Source organism: Varanus komodoensis, unplaced genomic scaffold (assembly GCF_004798865.1).
Source record: "Varanus komodoensis strain SLA01 unplaced genomic scaffold, ASM479886v1 scaffold1, whole genome shotgun sequence".
Taxonomy (NCBI): Eukaryota; Metazoa; Chordata; class Lepidosauria; order Squamata; family Varanidae; genus Varanus; species Varanus komodoensis.
In genome coordinates, this window is record NW_025335268.1 from 131,445,015 (window position 1) to 131,460,087 (window position 15,073).

General features: G+C 38.2%; 1 protein-coding gene across 9 annotated transcripts in view; it reads left to right on the plus strand.

The window, feature by feature from the left end:
- PFKFB2 (6-phosphofructo-2-kinase/fructose-2,6-biphosphatase 2) overlaps window positions 1-15,073 on the plus strand; it is a 31,232-nt gene that overhangs the window by 5,405 nt on the left and 10,754 nt on the right. For all 9 annotated transcript variants that reach the window (XR_006416298.1, XM_044446415.1, XM_044446434.1 and 6 more), the window contains 11 exons: window positions 188-284; window positions 1,859-1,925; window positions 2,956-3,030; window positions 3,643-3,699; window positions 5,908-6,032; window positions 8,093-8,300; window positions 9,062-9,208; window positions 10,575-10,679; window positions 11,407-11,536; window positions 12,421-12,483; window positions 12,906-12,976. Coding sequence is in view for 8 of the 9 variants with exons in the window: in XM_044446415.1 (XP_044302350.1) it covers window positions 188-284; window positions 1,859-1,925; window positions 2,956-3,030; window positions 3,643-3,699; window positions 5,908-6,032; window positions 8,093-8,300; window positions 9,062-9,208; window positions 10,575-10,679; window positions 11,407-11,536; window positions 12,421-12,483; window positions 12,906-12,976 (1,145 nt within the window). In the remaining variant the exon portion in view is untranslated. The remainder of the gene's footprint in view (window positions 1-187; window positions 285-1,858; window positions 1,926-2,955; window positions 3,031-3,642; window positions 3,700-5,907; window positions 6,033-8,092; window positions 8,301-9,061; window positions 9,209-10,574; window positions 10,680-11,406; window positions 11,537-12,420; window positions 12,484-12,905; window positions 12,977-15,073) is intronic.

A 15,073-nucleotide genomic window follows, 5' to 3' on the forward strand; every position in this document is an offset into this window, starting at 1 on the left:
GAGTGAGATTTCAGTGTGAATAACTGTAATTATACTGAAGATCTTAACTTAATTCTTGCAGTTTTTAATGTGCAGTTTTTAAATTATCAGAATACCTTCCGGCAGACATGTGAATCACTTCTTTGCTTGACAAAACAATGTTCATTCCTGAATGTAAAAAACTGAATTCCCTAATTTGTTTTTGAAGTATTTAATTTAGGTGTCTATCGTCGTGAAGCTGTAAAATCATACAAATCATATGATTTCTTCAGGCATGATAATGAAGAAGCCATGAGGATTCGAAAGTAAGCTAATAGCAGTGTCTCATTCATACTAGTGGCTGTGCTATAGCAATTACTTTAATCTATTCCTTTTATTGCTAGGTTTGGAAAACTTGATGGTACAGAGAACATTCTGTGCACATCTTCCTGAAAGTAGGATCCACTGAACATAGTGGATTCACTTTCAAATAAATGTGTGTATAATTGCTCTGAAGGCTACAATCCAGGAGTGATAAGGCTTTTTTGTCTCTCCCTCTCTGTGTGTAGACATAAAGGGTTTGCCCTTGGAGAAAGAGTTACTTCTCTGGAGGACCCCTCTAAGTTTCAGTGGCCCTGACTTCTCTCCAACGTCAGAAAGTGAGGCAGGGGTATGCCAGGAGAAACTGTATCTCCTGGCCCTTAGACATGCTCCCAAACTAGATCCAGACCTATACCAGCACTGGAGCTAGTATAGGCTAACTTGTTTCTCTTTAGCTCAATGGGAGATAACTTATTTTTTAAAAAAGGTGGCAGGGCTTGGGGGAGAAAAGAGGAAGAAAGGAAAACCAGGCCAAGGGTTTGAAGAGTAAACATGCTGCTCGTTTCTCTCTTCTGCCCAGCTGAGTTTACTTCAGCAGGGCTTCGGTTTGCTTCAAGGTTCTGAGAAGGCAGAACATAAGATTACACAAAGTAAGATTGCTCTGCCCATGTTTGAAGATAGAAAAGCATAAGAAGCAGGCTGAAGGACAGAGTGAAAATGAAGGGCAGAATAAAAATAGCCAAGAATGTGAGAAGACCAGGGAACATCAAACTGGTGCTAGGTGGAAAATTTGCTAATAAATTCATTTTGCTAAATGTCTTCTACAAGCAATGACTATCAGTTTTGCCATTTAAAAGTGTGTTTTCATAGTTCACAGTTAAGCTCTACAACATGAAAGTGCTTCAATATTCTACTTCTGCAAAACATGACACTTCGGCACAATGTCACACAAGAGTAAAAATTGCTGGAGCATGCCCATTTACAGTAATTTATACATAGTCATTATATATGTGTTGTTATCTCTTTAACATGACATAACGTTGTTTGTTTTGGCAAACGTCAGGCTGTTAATGCACTTATTTCAAAAACAAGTATAAGTTGGTAGAAATATAACTCATTTGGAAGAAGCATAAACACTTTGTGAAAGATTAGACTATAACTATCTGTATTTGTTTTGAGAAAAGCTGGTAGGAGTAAATAGAATTTGAGCAGTCTGAAAACATAAATTAGGATTAATGAGAAGGTTAGGAACTGAGGCACAGTATCCAGATTTCTTTACATGCCCCAGTTGCATACATTTTATATGGATAGTACACTGGCACCTAGCTTCTTCAGTAAATGGGCAGTTTTAGAAAAAAACTACTATAAGTATTAATGGTCTTCCAGAAATCTGAACTGAGTGAGGGTAGATACTGAAAGAGGTCTGAATATTTCTTGCTTTCACAGAGACACAGAGTTGCCTTGGAGAAAGCAAAATGTAGTTATAAACTATTATCCCACTGAATGATTGTTTTGAATGGTTTGGCTTTTCATTTGCTTTATAGTTCATTTCATCAAACTCTATTTTTCAATTTTTCAGACAATGTGCCTTGGTGGCTCTTGAAGATGTGAAAGTTTATCTCATGGAGGAGTCTGGCCAGATTGCGGTAGGTACACACTAGGTCATTGATGCTGGTTGCTTGGGGGTCATGGTCTGAGAGGAGTGGGGAGAGTTATCATGACAACAGCAGCTGCATGTTTGGTCTGAAGGTAGGTCACAGCTCTGAAATAGCAATTAGGAAACTAGATGAATGGAAAAACTTTGGAGCATATTTACCTACTTCTGAGACTGGGAGGTTGTCCCAAAAAGTCTTTTCTCGTGGTTAGGCAGGAGAAAAAATGGAAAGTTCCATGACAAATCAAAAAATTGCTTTGCCACAAGGATAATGGTTTAATCATTTATATAGTTATTGCTTTTCATGCTTCATAATACTTCACTTTCCAGTATTCACTAATGCCAATCTCTTGTGCTGTTTTAACCTACATTTGAAATTGGAAATAAGATGAAAAATAAAATAAGAGCGTCTAGTTGCTGATTATTATGTGCCCAGCATTGGTGAGGAGGAGATTGTACAAGCCTAGCACAAAGATTTCTGCTGCAAATCTGGAAGCTGTTTATCACCAAGTTCTCTTATATGGCTAGTCTCATAATAAGGCCTTCTGGATTTTTCTCTTAAAGAGGCAGTACACAGCAGCAAATGTGAACCAGCCCTAGCTAGCTTTGGTTGTTTGTCTATCTATTTTTGTTTGTGAACTGTTCTAGACTTTTAGGAATGGGACAGATAAAATTTTAATAAATGAAGATTTTGATATGTTGCCTTGATTTAGTCTGTTTTGCAATCACATGTAAATAAATAGGATTTTCCCAATTGTATGATTTTATCTGTATATCAAACATGCAGGGTGTGAATCTATTGTAAATCCTGCTGAATTCTTTGAAATTCACCATACAATTTGGAGTTGGCTCCAGTATAATGCATTATTGAATCAATAGTGAGATTCAAAGATGGTTGCACATCTAGGTACTTAAGTTTGTCTCCCAATAATTCCAATGTACATAGGATATCTGAATCCCATACACAGTTCTGGTTATTGCTACTTAATATTACAAATTTGTCTTTTCTTCTTTTTGTTTAGGTCTTTGATGCAACCAACACAACACGAGAGAGACGGGACATGATCTTAAATTTTGCAAAAGAAAATTCCTTTAAGGTAACTACTTTGTTACAACTAAAGTAACAAAGTTGTTATGATGAACAACAACTATGACGAAGTTTGTCCTACGACGAAGTCAGATTTCCTGGAGCAGCAGCTTGCCCATGAAAATGTATTGAGAACACTGGGCAATCTGGCAAGCCCATTTATACTCCTTTGCAACTGAGCAAAGCAACCATGTTGCCCTATAGGATAAGCCACTTCCCAAGTCTACAGGCAACAGCCCTTTAGTTATCACTGTTCTGTCTAATCACGTAGCTTATAATAAGCATGTATCATGTGGAATACTTTGTGAAAATAGCAGGATGAAGTTACAGGAAAAAACTGACCTCCCTTGTCAAAAATGATCTCCGTGCTTTTAGTTGAATAGTAAAGGACAAGATTTTTGTGTAAGAAGCATCTGTAGACACATGCCCTTATTATGGATTACTTCTAATCAGGAAGGATTGCTACTAAATTAGTAATACTAGGGCTGTGATAGTTGCTGTAGGTACCAAAATATAAGTGAGACATTTAAGATTCCAAGATGGTGAATGTCAACATGGTTTTCATTACTGCAGAGAACCTGCATTTTACTAAGCATTTTATCTATGTATTTTTGTTTTGCAGGTATTTTTTGTGGAGTCTGTATGTGATGATCCAGAAGTCATTGCAGCCAATATATTGGTTCGTATTGTATATCCTCCAAAAGCTGCCCATGTAGCATCCTACTTTAATTGACTGCCATCTAGAGGCTTTATCGTTAATAGAGACTGATCTCACTTTTGTGATGAGCAAAAGATTTGTAAGATGAACTCAGCACTTCATACATCCTTTGTGATTGCTGCTGGTACAGCTGTGTTCTGTGAAACAGTGAATTTTATGTAAGCAATATGTCTTAGCGAAGGGCTGTAATTTATTGATAGCTTACATGTTTTGCATGTAAAAGGTCTCAGGTTCAATCAGTGGCATCTCCAGGTAGGCCTAGGAAAAGACTCCTCTCCAAACTTTGGAGATCTCTTCTCAGAATGTGAAGACAATCCTAAGCAAGATAGTATTAGTATTTGGCCCAGCAATTATTGTAGCTTTCTGGAAAATACAATTGGTCCCTAGAGATTGGGTTAACCTTTGGAGTGGGCAAATTCTCAGAATGTTTGAACGGGGGCCAAACTTACCATTCATGATGAGGTGGCCAAGGACTTCTCCATTTTCATTTTTGTTTACAGAAAGAAAATAAAAACTTTGCTACCACTTCAAACAGTGATTAGGCTGTTCTCAGAAGCCTGGCTGAGTTCATTTCTAATCTGGGACAAAATGCTTCCTAGGCATGATATGACATTCTTGGGTGGAGAGGAAGTGACTGTTTCCATTGGCCAGCTCTACATGCACACATTCTCCTCATAATGGTACATTATGAAGTCCCTTGCTTCATAAGGTTATTGCAATTTCATGTGATGTGCACCCATGTAGAAACTGGGAAATGTTGGCAACCCCCTCCTTACATTCAGTCCTTAAGAAAAACAGTCAGTCTTGGTTCAAGCATGGAAACCTGAAATAAAGAGTTGTCTTCACCTGAATGATGTACATTTTGAAGCTAAAATATTGACTTTGGGGCATATTTTCATATGAAGCCTGGCCTGCAAACTTCTTGCATGCAAAGGTGAAAAAGAAAGAGCAGTCCAGTCTGCCTCTCCTCATAGCAAATGCATGTGCTTTGTTTCTATGCCATGAGTAGGAATAAGTAAAAATAATTTCAGTCCCATTAATTTTTGTGGCTCTTTGGTATGTAGAACTAACATCAGATACTGATTTTAAGGAAGCTGTGTAGGGATGGTATCATGGCTATTTAGAAAGTAAGTGTCCCCGGTGTGGCATTATGGGTACCTTCAACGGTACTTAGCAAGAGGTCCTGAACATGGGGCCTGTGAGCATCCAAAAAACAAATGTATAAACCTTTTCAGGTTTTTTTAAATATACATACATGGATTTGTATGAAATGCATACAACTTTCTAGTAACTACACATAAGATTCAACAAAAGCAGACCAAATTTACAAATAAATATCCATTTGAAGGTGGTGTCTGTACGCCATCTGTTGAAAGTGTTGGAAGTCCTCAGTCCATTGCTTCTAGGAGGTGTTTAGCTTTCCACTGTCACATCATTATCATTATTACATTGTATTTCTATCTGACCTTTTCTCCTCTCATAAGGAACTCAATGCAATCTACATAGTTACATTTTCTCCTCACAACAGCCTTGCGAGGCAGGTTGGGCCGCAGGTCTGTACCTGGCCCAAAGTCACCCAATGAGCTTCATGGCTGAGTGAAGACTAGAACCCTGATCTCCTGGATCCCCATTCCAACATTCTAGCCATTCCACCGCACTAACTCTTGGTGCTTTAGATATCAAAGTGGTGCAGAAAATCAATTTATGCTGCCCATTTTTTAATTTCCATGAAGTAGGTAAATAATTGAAGAATGTGTACAGTGGCAATTGCTCCAGAAGAACCACAACATTTATCTCTGTAATGACCTTCTCACAAAATGAAGCAATTACCAGATATTGCCAAAAGACGTATTAGCTGTACTGCACTCCTAGTAGCTGGCTCAGACAATCCCACATTAAAGAGAGGGGTTGTGATGTGCAACAGACAGGAAAACAAGTTTTTGCTGAATAAGATGCAGCCTGAGGTCCATAGCATGACAGGTAGACACCAATGTGATCAGCCACTTAGGCATTTTGTGTTGGTGCCAACAGCATTTTCTCAAATGTGCCCAGGGTTCCAAAAAGTCTGAGATGTTTGATATATGTTATTATTGCTATGTATAAAGAATATGTATTGCCAAATCTGATTGACTCAGTAAAGTATATATAAGTTTCTTTTGGTCCTATCAGGAAGTGAAAGTCTCCAGTCCTGACTACCCCGAGAGAAACCGAGAGAATGTAATGGATGATTTCCTGAAGCGAATAGAGTGCTATAAAGTCACTTATCAGCCTCTTGATCCAGTTAATTATGACAAGTAAGATATACAGCAAAGAAGTCATAAGATTTCCATGTCATCACCTTGGGAGTAAAAAGCCAAGTGGCACTCCAGTCTTCAAGAGAGGTGACCTGCTGTGGGAGAAGGGGCAGGAAAAATTGCCTTCAACCCACCGACTTCCACTGGCACATCTCTGAAGCCAAAGTACTGTATTTTTTGAAAACAGATGCAGAGCAGATGTGTTGTTTTATCAATTTTGGAAATATATGGATCATAGGTAATGCTCTAAAGAAGCAGTAAGAAAGGAAGTTCAAGTGAGTTGAATTTGCTCTTTCTTCCTCCTGTTTAGAACATCCAACACCACTATGGATGTTAGCAGAAAGAGCGGTTTTATACCAGGATTTTTTATTTTTGGTCTCCTGGGACTGCCATTTCAGTTATTCCTTATGTGATTAAAGTTCTATATCATGGAGGACTAAAAATACTTTCTAAATGCCCCCTCAAGCCATTCTAGAATTAGGCTTCTGGCTTCAAAGCACTCATCTACTACAGCAAAAACTTGCTCATCATAGAAGTTGCATTGTAAGTGTATCGCTGTATGTCTAATATTTTAACTGCTACTGAGCTGTAAATAACATTGTTGCCAAAATTTATAGCTACCTGATCAGAACATGAATTTGCCCAGGTTCGACAGTTTCAGATAAAATACTTTCCTCATAAATTTTTCTCTGCATATGCACAGAATTTCATTTTACACTCTAAGCCAAGCAATGAATTTTCAACTTCCCCATACATTGTCATCTATTTTTCATTGCCAGTGAGTTAACCTGTCATAGTTTAAACAAAGTTATGCTTTGCAAGAATTCCTAAAGGATATTTAATGACCCAAGAGTTCTCTGACAAAGGTTGTGACTATTGAACCAATTCCATACAGAGTACAGGGGAATTCACCCATTGCCGGCTTATAGCAATGGGTGGTATTCTGTTATTACCATCCACCACTGGGAACAACTGGTTGTACAACAGGGGTGCAATGCTTCATAAAGCAAGCTGAAACAAATGGAAAGGCTTGTTTTAGGATAGACCAGGCCAGCAGTTTGCAGAAGGGAGCTCCACTGCCCTATCCCAATCCAAAGCCTAGCATTTCTGCCCATTTCAGCACTTGCTTTATGAAGTGCTATATTCACATAGTGTAAGCAGCAACTCCTGCTGGCATATCACAACCAGTGGGAACCCAGAAACCCTGCTGGATGCTGTCCTTTATTTACCCAGTAGTTTCATATCCCATATTTTAGGCAATATCCAGGTTTTGGTTTATTTCTTCATACCCTTCATAGGGATGTTTTTTAAATCACCATGCCAGTCACACTAGAAATCATGTAATGAATAGTTCACCACTTAAGTATACCAGGTGGAAAATGAGTTTGTCTGCTGTCTAGTCATGCATGGACAACTGAATAAACAAATGAAACAAGCTTGGCCATTATAGTGCCCAGGATAGCAGAATATGCTATCAGCCTGGGAGCAATTTGCACATCTTGGTGCATCGGTCTTTCTGTGTTGCTTCAAAGGTTTATATGATGTTGTAGTATTTGAGTTGATACCTAGTGATATGAAAATTCTATATGTGGTTATTAATCCAGTTCCCCATGTATTATTTGGATAATGGGTCTATTGGGCAGGTACAAGGCAGCTTCACAGAGTAATAACTGATGGGAGCTTCTATAAAGTTTATCTCCACACTCAAGTCATTTCTATATTCAAGCCACTCTGTGTTACAGCTAGTGAGTGAGGACTATGAAGTTGTGTGTCAGCCCTAAGATACTCATTTTCAATTATGGCTGCTAACATTTTAGCAGCAGGAGCTTCCAGGTAGATCAGTTTGATCTATTCAAACAGGGCCTTCATCGGCACCTATAAATGCACATAGATTCCCAATATAGTTTGTGTAAGTCAGTGGTTATCAATTGCTGTGGTGCTGATGTGAGGTAAACTAATCGTGAATACAGGTTCTCAAGGACTGTAAATCATGTATATGCAAAGGCAACTATGCCATTAATTATTGTCGTGTTCTGATACCCACTGTTTCTTAATTCCAGAGACCGTTCTTTCATTAAAGTGATCAATGTAGGGCAACGCTTTCTTGTCAACCGTGTCCAGGATTACATCCAAAGTAAAATCGTCTATTACCTCATGAATATTCATGTCCAGCCACGCACCATCTATCTTTGTAGACATGGTGAGAGTGAGTGCAACCTTGTTCGTAAGATTGGTGGGGATTCAGGCCTGTCAACACGTGGGAAGCAGGTATGACATCTAAGTGTGAGGTTTATTGCTCATATCATGTCCTAAATCAAGGCTCTTTTTTGTTTGTTTTTGCAGATGCTCAGTTTCTATTGAGCTGAAGGGTAGAAATATATAGCAGTCACATGCAATAAAACTTTCATCCTAAATTTATTCTCCAACTTGCACTCCTAATGGTGTAACAAATGAGCTCATTAAAAATAGCTGAACAAATTCTTAGATACTTACACATTTTCCATGTATTTCTCCTGGAAAAGCAGACTTTTTAAAATAAATATGTCAGTTGTCATAGAAACTTGTGACCATTTACATCAGCAAGGTTCTAAAGAATGTGCTATTGTCTATGTTCTTGTACGTGCTTTCTAGATTAGGGGTATGGAACAGTTTTGGGGTGGGATGTGAAATGGCCTCCGGTATGAGACCTGCTCTGTGGCATTGTGGGCTTTGGCCCAGAAGGAAAATGCCCATGTGAAACAAATCTGATTGGTGGAGTGACTGGCAGGATGGTTGGGGCACTTTGCCCAAACCACATTTTTGCCACTGTTATATATACTGAAAGGGTTTTGCTTTGCCCCAGACCCAAGTCATTCACACCTTCAAAATCCTCATTCCTTCATGCCACTGTAGCAGTCTTCCCCAGTCAATGTGAGCAACATGTAATGCAGGTTGATATTCACATCTTTGTGAGAATTAGCAAGGAATCTTTTGCTAGTGTCACTGTGAAATTTGCACAAGCCTCTTGATAGCACAATCTTGCCTCCTAGTTTGCACAAGCACTGAAAAAGTTCATCAGAGAGCAGGAGATTGTGGATCTGAAAGTTTGGACTAGCCAATTGAAGAGAACAATCCAGACAGCAGAGGCCTTGGGGGTACCATATGAACAATGGAAGATATTGAACGAGATTGATGCTGTGAGTAGAATACTGGAAAGGCTAAATGTTGAACCCATGGTGATGGGGTGGGTATTTTTTTTTTTCCAAGCAATTCATTTTGCCACATTTTTAAATCTTTCCTTTAAGACAGGGGTCTCAAACTCACAGCCCGCGGGCCAATTGCCGGGACGGGCGGGCACGGGGGAGGGGCCCTGTGGCCTTCAAAGTGCCGGCGGCGCCCAGGCCGGCCGCGGGATGAGCGGCCCACCACCAAGGCGGTGGTGGAATACTTGATGTGGCCCAGCCTCACCCAGACTCTACTTCCATTGGCCGCCAGGTAAGTTGAGTTTGAGACCCCTGCTTTAAGAAATCATGAGAATATAGCTATTCTGAATAATTAAGTCAGATTCAGATGCATCCTTAGTCTTAATTTCAAAAGCTTCAACTCAGTCGTATGTGCATTTATTCAAAAGTAAATTCCAGAGTATTCAGTTATTCTTACTCCAAAAGCATAGCTGCAAACCTGTGTGTGATAAGAAATGCTGTCAGAACTAATATCATATGTAGAACAACCCCTGTATGTTCTGAAATAAGTTTTCACAATCTCTTTGAATAAATGTCCCTCATGTCTTTAGGTGACACCAAGCCACACTGGGTTGCTTGTGTGTAAGCAACCCATGGTGTGCCTGACAGATGATGGGGATCAGTGTGGGTGCCCTTCTTCTTTGGTCCTTCCACAGGCATTGCAGGGGACTCAAAAGCAAACTAGTGTGTCCTCTTTCCCCCTACTGCAATTGTGAGCCCTTTTGTATTCACTATGGCCCTTTCCCCCCTCGGATCTTTCTCCCCAGTTTTATTCAATGTAGAGCAGGTACTAACCCTGGACACTGATCCAGAGAGTGTCCAAATAGGGTTATTTTCACTTTGCTTTGACTTAACAGCTGTTAAAATGCAAGCTGTCAAATCAAACCTTAGGCATGAGTTATCTTTGCTCACAAAAGGGGAATGGTGCAATTTATACTCCTTTCGTAGTATGATCCTCATTTAGTTAGTTATTTTTGTCGTGGATGTACTTGAGGTCTTCCAATTTTCCAGTTTTTCCAGTGGTTAAGGTGCTTAAGAAAGTGGGAAAATGCAAGCTAGCCCATTTGTGGGAGCATGAAGATGACATCTATCAAAACACAGGCTCCCTTTTAAACAGGGTTTTTGACAGGGCTAACTGGGCTTAAAAAAAAAGCATCATATGCAACATCAAGTCTGGTTTGCTCGACATACCAATACACCATGACTTATAACCCATGGTGGGTTGTCATGTCATACAAACTCAGCCATTGAGAAATTGTGTAGCTCCAGAATACAAATTTTTATTTCTCTTTGCTCTTCTGGAATTACTTTGTTTTGCTAGGGAGTATGTGAAGAAATGACCTATGAAGAAATTCAGAAGAAATATCCAGAAGAATTTGCACTTCGGGATCAAGATAAATATCTTTATCGCTACCCTGGAGGAGAAGTGAGTTTTTATAATTAGTTAATAAAAAATATCATTTTAACTTCATAGGATTAAAGATTACATGGAGATAGGAAGCTTTCATTTCCCATTTTTATTCATTGCACCTGATCATTTCAACCAAACTCAAAAAAACTGTGGTTAATTTTAATTATATTTGTTTGTAACACACTAATAGCAGGCCATGAATTAACAAAAAATGGAAGTGAAAACTTCTGAACTTCTTGTGACTATGCCAGAGTAGGGGAAAGGCTACTCTTTTCTTTCACTATAAACCATGGCATGGTTTGCCATGATGTCCAAACTTATCTATTATCAAATCCTTGGTGATGTATAAGGATCATCTGAAATCATTGCAAGCCTGCCAGATAATCTCAAATCTCAAGTTGTTGTACATTATAGATTTTTAAAATAAAAATTCAGACAGTTTTTTATAAATTGGAATAATACTCATAACACAGGGGAAAGTTCCTGATCTTTAAGATAGAGGTATCTTCTAGCTCTGTGTAACTTTTTTGTCACTTGCCTACCTTAAGTATTTTCTCTTGGAATGGTCACATTTGAGCTGTGTGTTCTCTAGAATAAGGCTTATGATTTGTTAAACAGATACAAATATATTAACACAGTGTTACATTAATTCCTTTCAAACAGTGATCACTTTGAAAAGTTTTCTGTGTGTGAAATGAGAAGACTTCTTTGTTTCTGACCAGTATTTTATTTTGTTTGTTAGTCTTATCAAGACTTAGTCCAGCGCTTGGAGCCTGTGATTATGGAGCTTGAACGACAGGGCAACATCCTTGTTATTTCTCACCAGGCAGTTATGAGATGCTTACTGGCCTATTTCCTTGATAAGAGTGCAGGTAAAAAAATCTAACCATTCTTTGTACATCTGCACCAATGCGAAGGAGGTCCTTATTGGGAACAACACAGGGCTAACAAAGACATGATGTCAAATGCATCATCAATAACCTCAACAGGGTTGTGTTGTTATTATTTACCAATAAATAAATGAAGGCAGGTATGCTTTCATAAGGACTATAGTGAGAAGAGATTTAACTCTTTCCTCCCCTGCTGTGGTCCATCTCAGATAGTGATAACTGACTAGAAACGAGAACTTAAAGCTGTGGTTGACAGCTTGATGAAAATGTTTGCCCCGCTTGTAGCTGCTGAGGGGAAAAAAGCAAATTCCACATTAGGAACAAAAATGAGAGGAATAAAATGCAAAATGATACTCCATTATACAAATCTATGGTGCAACTACACTTTTGAGACTGTGTCCCAGTTCCGCTCTCTTAATGACTACACCACACTGGCTCTCAGCCTAACCTGTCTCACAGGGGTGTGGTTGTTAGGTTGTTATGTGCATAAAATGAAGAGAAAGAAAACCATGTAAGCTGCCTTGGCTTCCTTGCAAAATGCAAAAAGGCAAGAAAGGTAGAGTATAAGGGCAATGTAATAATAATAATAATAGTAGTAGTAATAATAATAGTAATAATAATAGTAGTAGTAGTAATAATATGCATCAAGTTTCACTGATAAGACATATTAGGCTGTTTAACTACCTTCTTAACCTGTTTCCCACGTTCTCTCAGGGTCACTCTTCTGAGTTTGTAGATCCATTCATTCATGTTTATAGTTAACTTCCTGTGTATTGAGGTAACAAGGAGAGTTCCAGATAGCACATTTTGCATTTTGAACCATGCCTGAGACATCTATTTGTTAATTTCTCCTTATATTCTTATAGATGAGCTACCCTACCTGAAGTGCCCTCTTCATACCATCTTGAAACTCACACCAGTTGCATATGGTAAATATCTGCTTACGTATTTATTAGATCATGCTTCAGTGGGAACAAAGGAGAAGAAATCCTTTTAGCTAGCTTAAGACTTTAAAATGCCTGTGGAGAAATAAGTCCCAGTGAGTTTAATATGGCTGTTTAGTAAGCATGTAAAGAATTGCAGTCTTAACCTCCAAGAAACTTGTTTTCCATTGTAAAGTGGCCCATAACTTAAAAAAAGTTTGTCAGAAATTTAAAAAAGGTCCAGTCAAATGTTTTGGGGCCATTGTTTTGTCCAGCTGTTGCATAGGCCTTCCCCCATTGCCCTGTTTCAGTTTTGGAACTAAGTTATTTCAGTTTTTTCTTGGTATACATTGCTTTTTTGTTTCTCTATTTTTTTCTCCAAAGTAATACATGATTTTAAAGTTTCTTGTATTTTCAAATTTGTAAAGGGTGCAAATTGGAAATGATTTCCCTGAATGTTGAAGCTGTGGACACGCACAGAGACAAGCCATCCACAATAGTATGTATTTTATAGAAATCCTTGCTTGTGTCTTCTGTTTTACATATTGAGAGTTCTGTCCATGACTATGTTGACCTGAAGTACTTGAATGTAAACTGTTCAGCCCCATTAACTTCAACAATCTAGGCCAAAGCATTCAGCTTCATTAAGTATATGGATCAAGTTGTAAGGGTTCATATAAGGCCTTTGGAAACAATAAGAATTTCATAGTTAAATGCAGATATAGCCTACTGTGTCCTCACTTGAAAAGAGATTAGGATTTTTCTGGCACACTCAGCCTTCCAAAATTTTAGAGAGAGATTGATCCTCTTGCAGTAGTTTCTTAGGTTGAAATTTTCTGTGAGGAGTTCTAATATTTAAAAATAATATTTAAGTATTTAGCTCTGAATAATGCATCCCTTTATGCATTTTGGAAAAAGAACTGCCTTTCAGGACAGTATGCTTTGAAAATGTTGGACATGAATGTTCTAACCTTCTTTTTGAATGTTTTAGAGTGTTTAAATGTGCTATAAATGACCTTAGATAAAGAGAAAAAACATTATGCTTAACCATATTCCATCTACAGTCCGTTTTGTTTGCCGGTATATTGAGCTATAAAATATACAATCCACAACTATAATAATTTTCTCCTTCAAAAGCTGGACCTAAGTCACTCAGATATTTAGTCATTGTTACTTTTGGTAAACAGTTATGTCTGTTTTTAAAGCATTTTAAAGCAGTAAAATATGTCCTGTGTTTATAACCGCTTGGGAAATCTTCCCATCACAGGTTAAGGGGAATTTATCATGCATCCAACTAGACTAGAAATCTGGGGAAGCTAAGTGATTGTTAACCCCCCCTCCCCCTCAACATGTGGGTCCAGCTCTGCTATTAAAATTTCTCTACAGCATTTCGTGGAGTTCCAAAGCATTAAATGCTTTGAACATGTTACATTTCCAAGATGTTGCTGATGCTAGTTTCCAATATGACATAAATGTATATCCTAGGAATTTGCTGGTTGAAGGTTTCACTTATTATTAACACTAGAAGTCTAGGGAACCACTGTATTGGAACTACTTAGGTAGGTGTTTTTTTTCAAACATAAGGTCTTATTTTTCTCAGTTTGTAATGTTAATTTAAAAAATGAATATTTCCAGAATGTACATTTCCATTACAAAAAGCTTTTCTCTTCCGTTCTCCTGAAACAAAACTCACTCTTTTACCAGTACCCCAGCCATCAATCTTCCACATCTAGTGTAAATTACACACAGACTGGCTCTGTTGTGTATTTTGAAATTCTCACAAAGGAAATCAATACGGAAAATGCTGTAAAGAGAAAAGCTACATGGCTATCTGGGCAAGCATGTATATAAGCAATGTGGGAAGAAGTATATATGGACTAATATGGTCCTATAATATGGCCAGTTTTAGGACTTAGAAAGCTTCTGTTTTGTTTTTAAATAAGGCTCCAGAAGTGAAATATTCTTGCATTGATTTGAATTCTCACTGAATTTCTGGACTAGTCAAGAAAGCGAAGACATTTCCTTAAGAAAAATAGAAAAAGAAACTAAAACTGAATAGTTTGTAGGGTGGCCAGGTCTCCTACTATTCTCTGTTCTGGGGAGCTATCAGAGGATTATCCTCTATTTGAAGGGTTATCTGGTTCAATTCTAGTTTCACTGCATAACCTATAGGTGAAACTGTGCTATATAGTAGAATAGCTCAAATACACAAGACAAAACAAAGCCATTTCCCACATTCAAACATAATATCCCATTTTCCCCATTCTAAAAATAATGAAAAAACAGAAGCAAATCTGGGGGACATTGTCTAAAGGGTCTATAAACAGTGAGTAAGGAACCACAAGATTACAATAAAAGACTTGCGGGAAACATGTCCTTGCAATGAACCTTTGGATAAGGTCCCAAGTTCATTGTAAGAAAGCATAACAGTACTGTAGTATAACTTACTGACATTTCCTCTGTGACTGTTCCATGCAAGAGCAAGAGAAGGATGTGTGAGGCTTTGTGCCATCATGAAAGCTGCTGAAAGATACATGTCGGCACAACCCTACACCCAGGAATATGTCTACTAAGTAACTCTCAAGTAATTCCACAT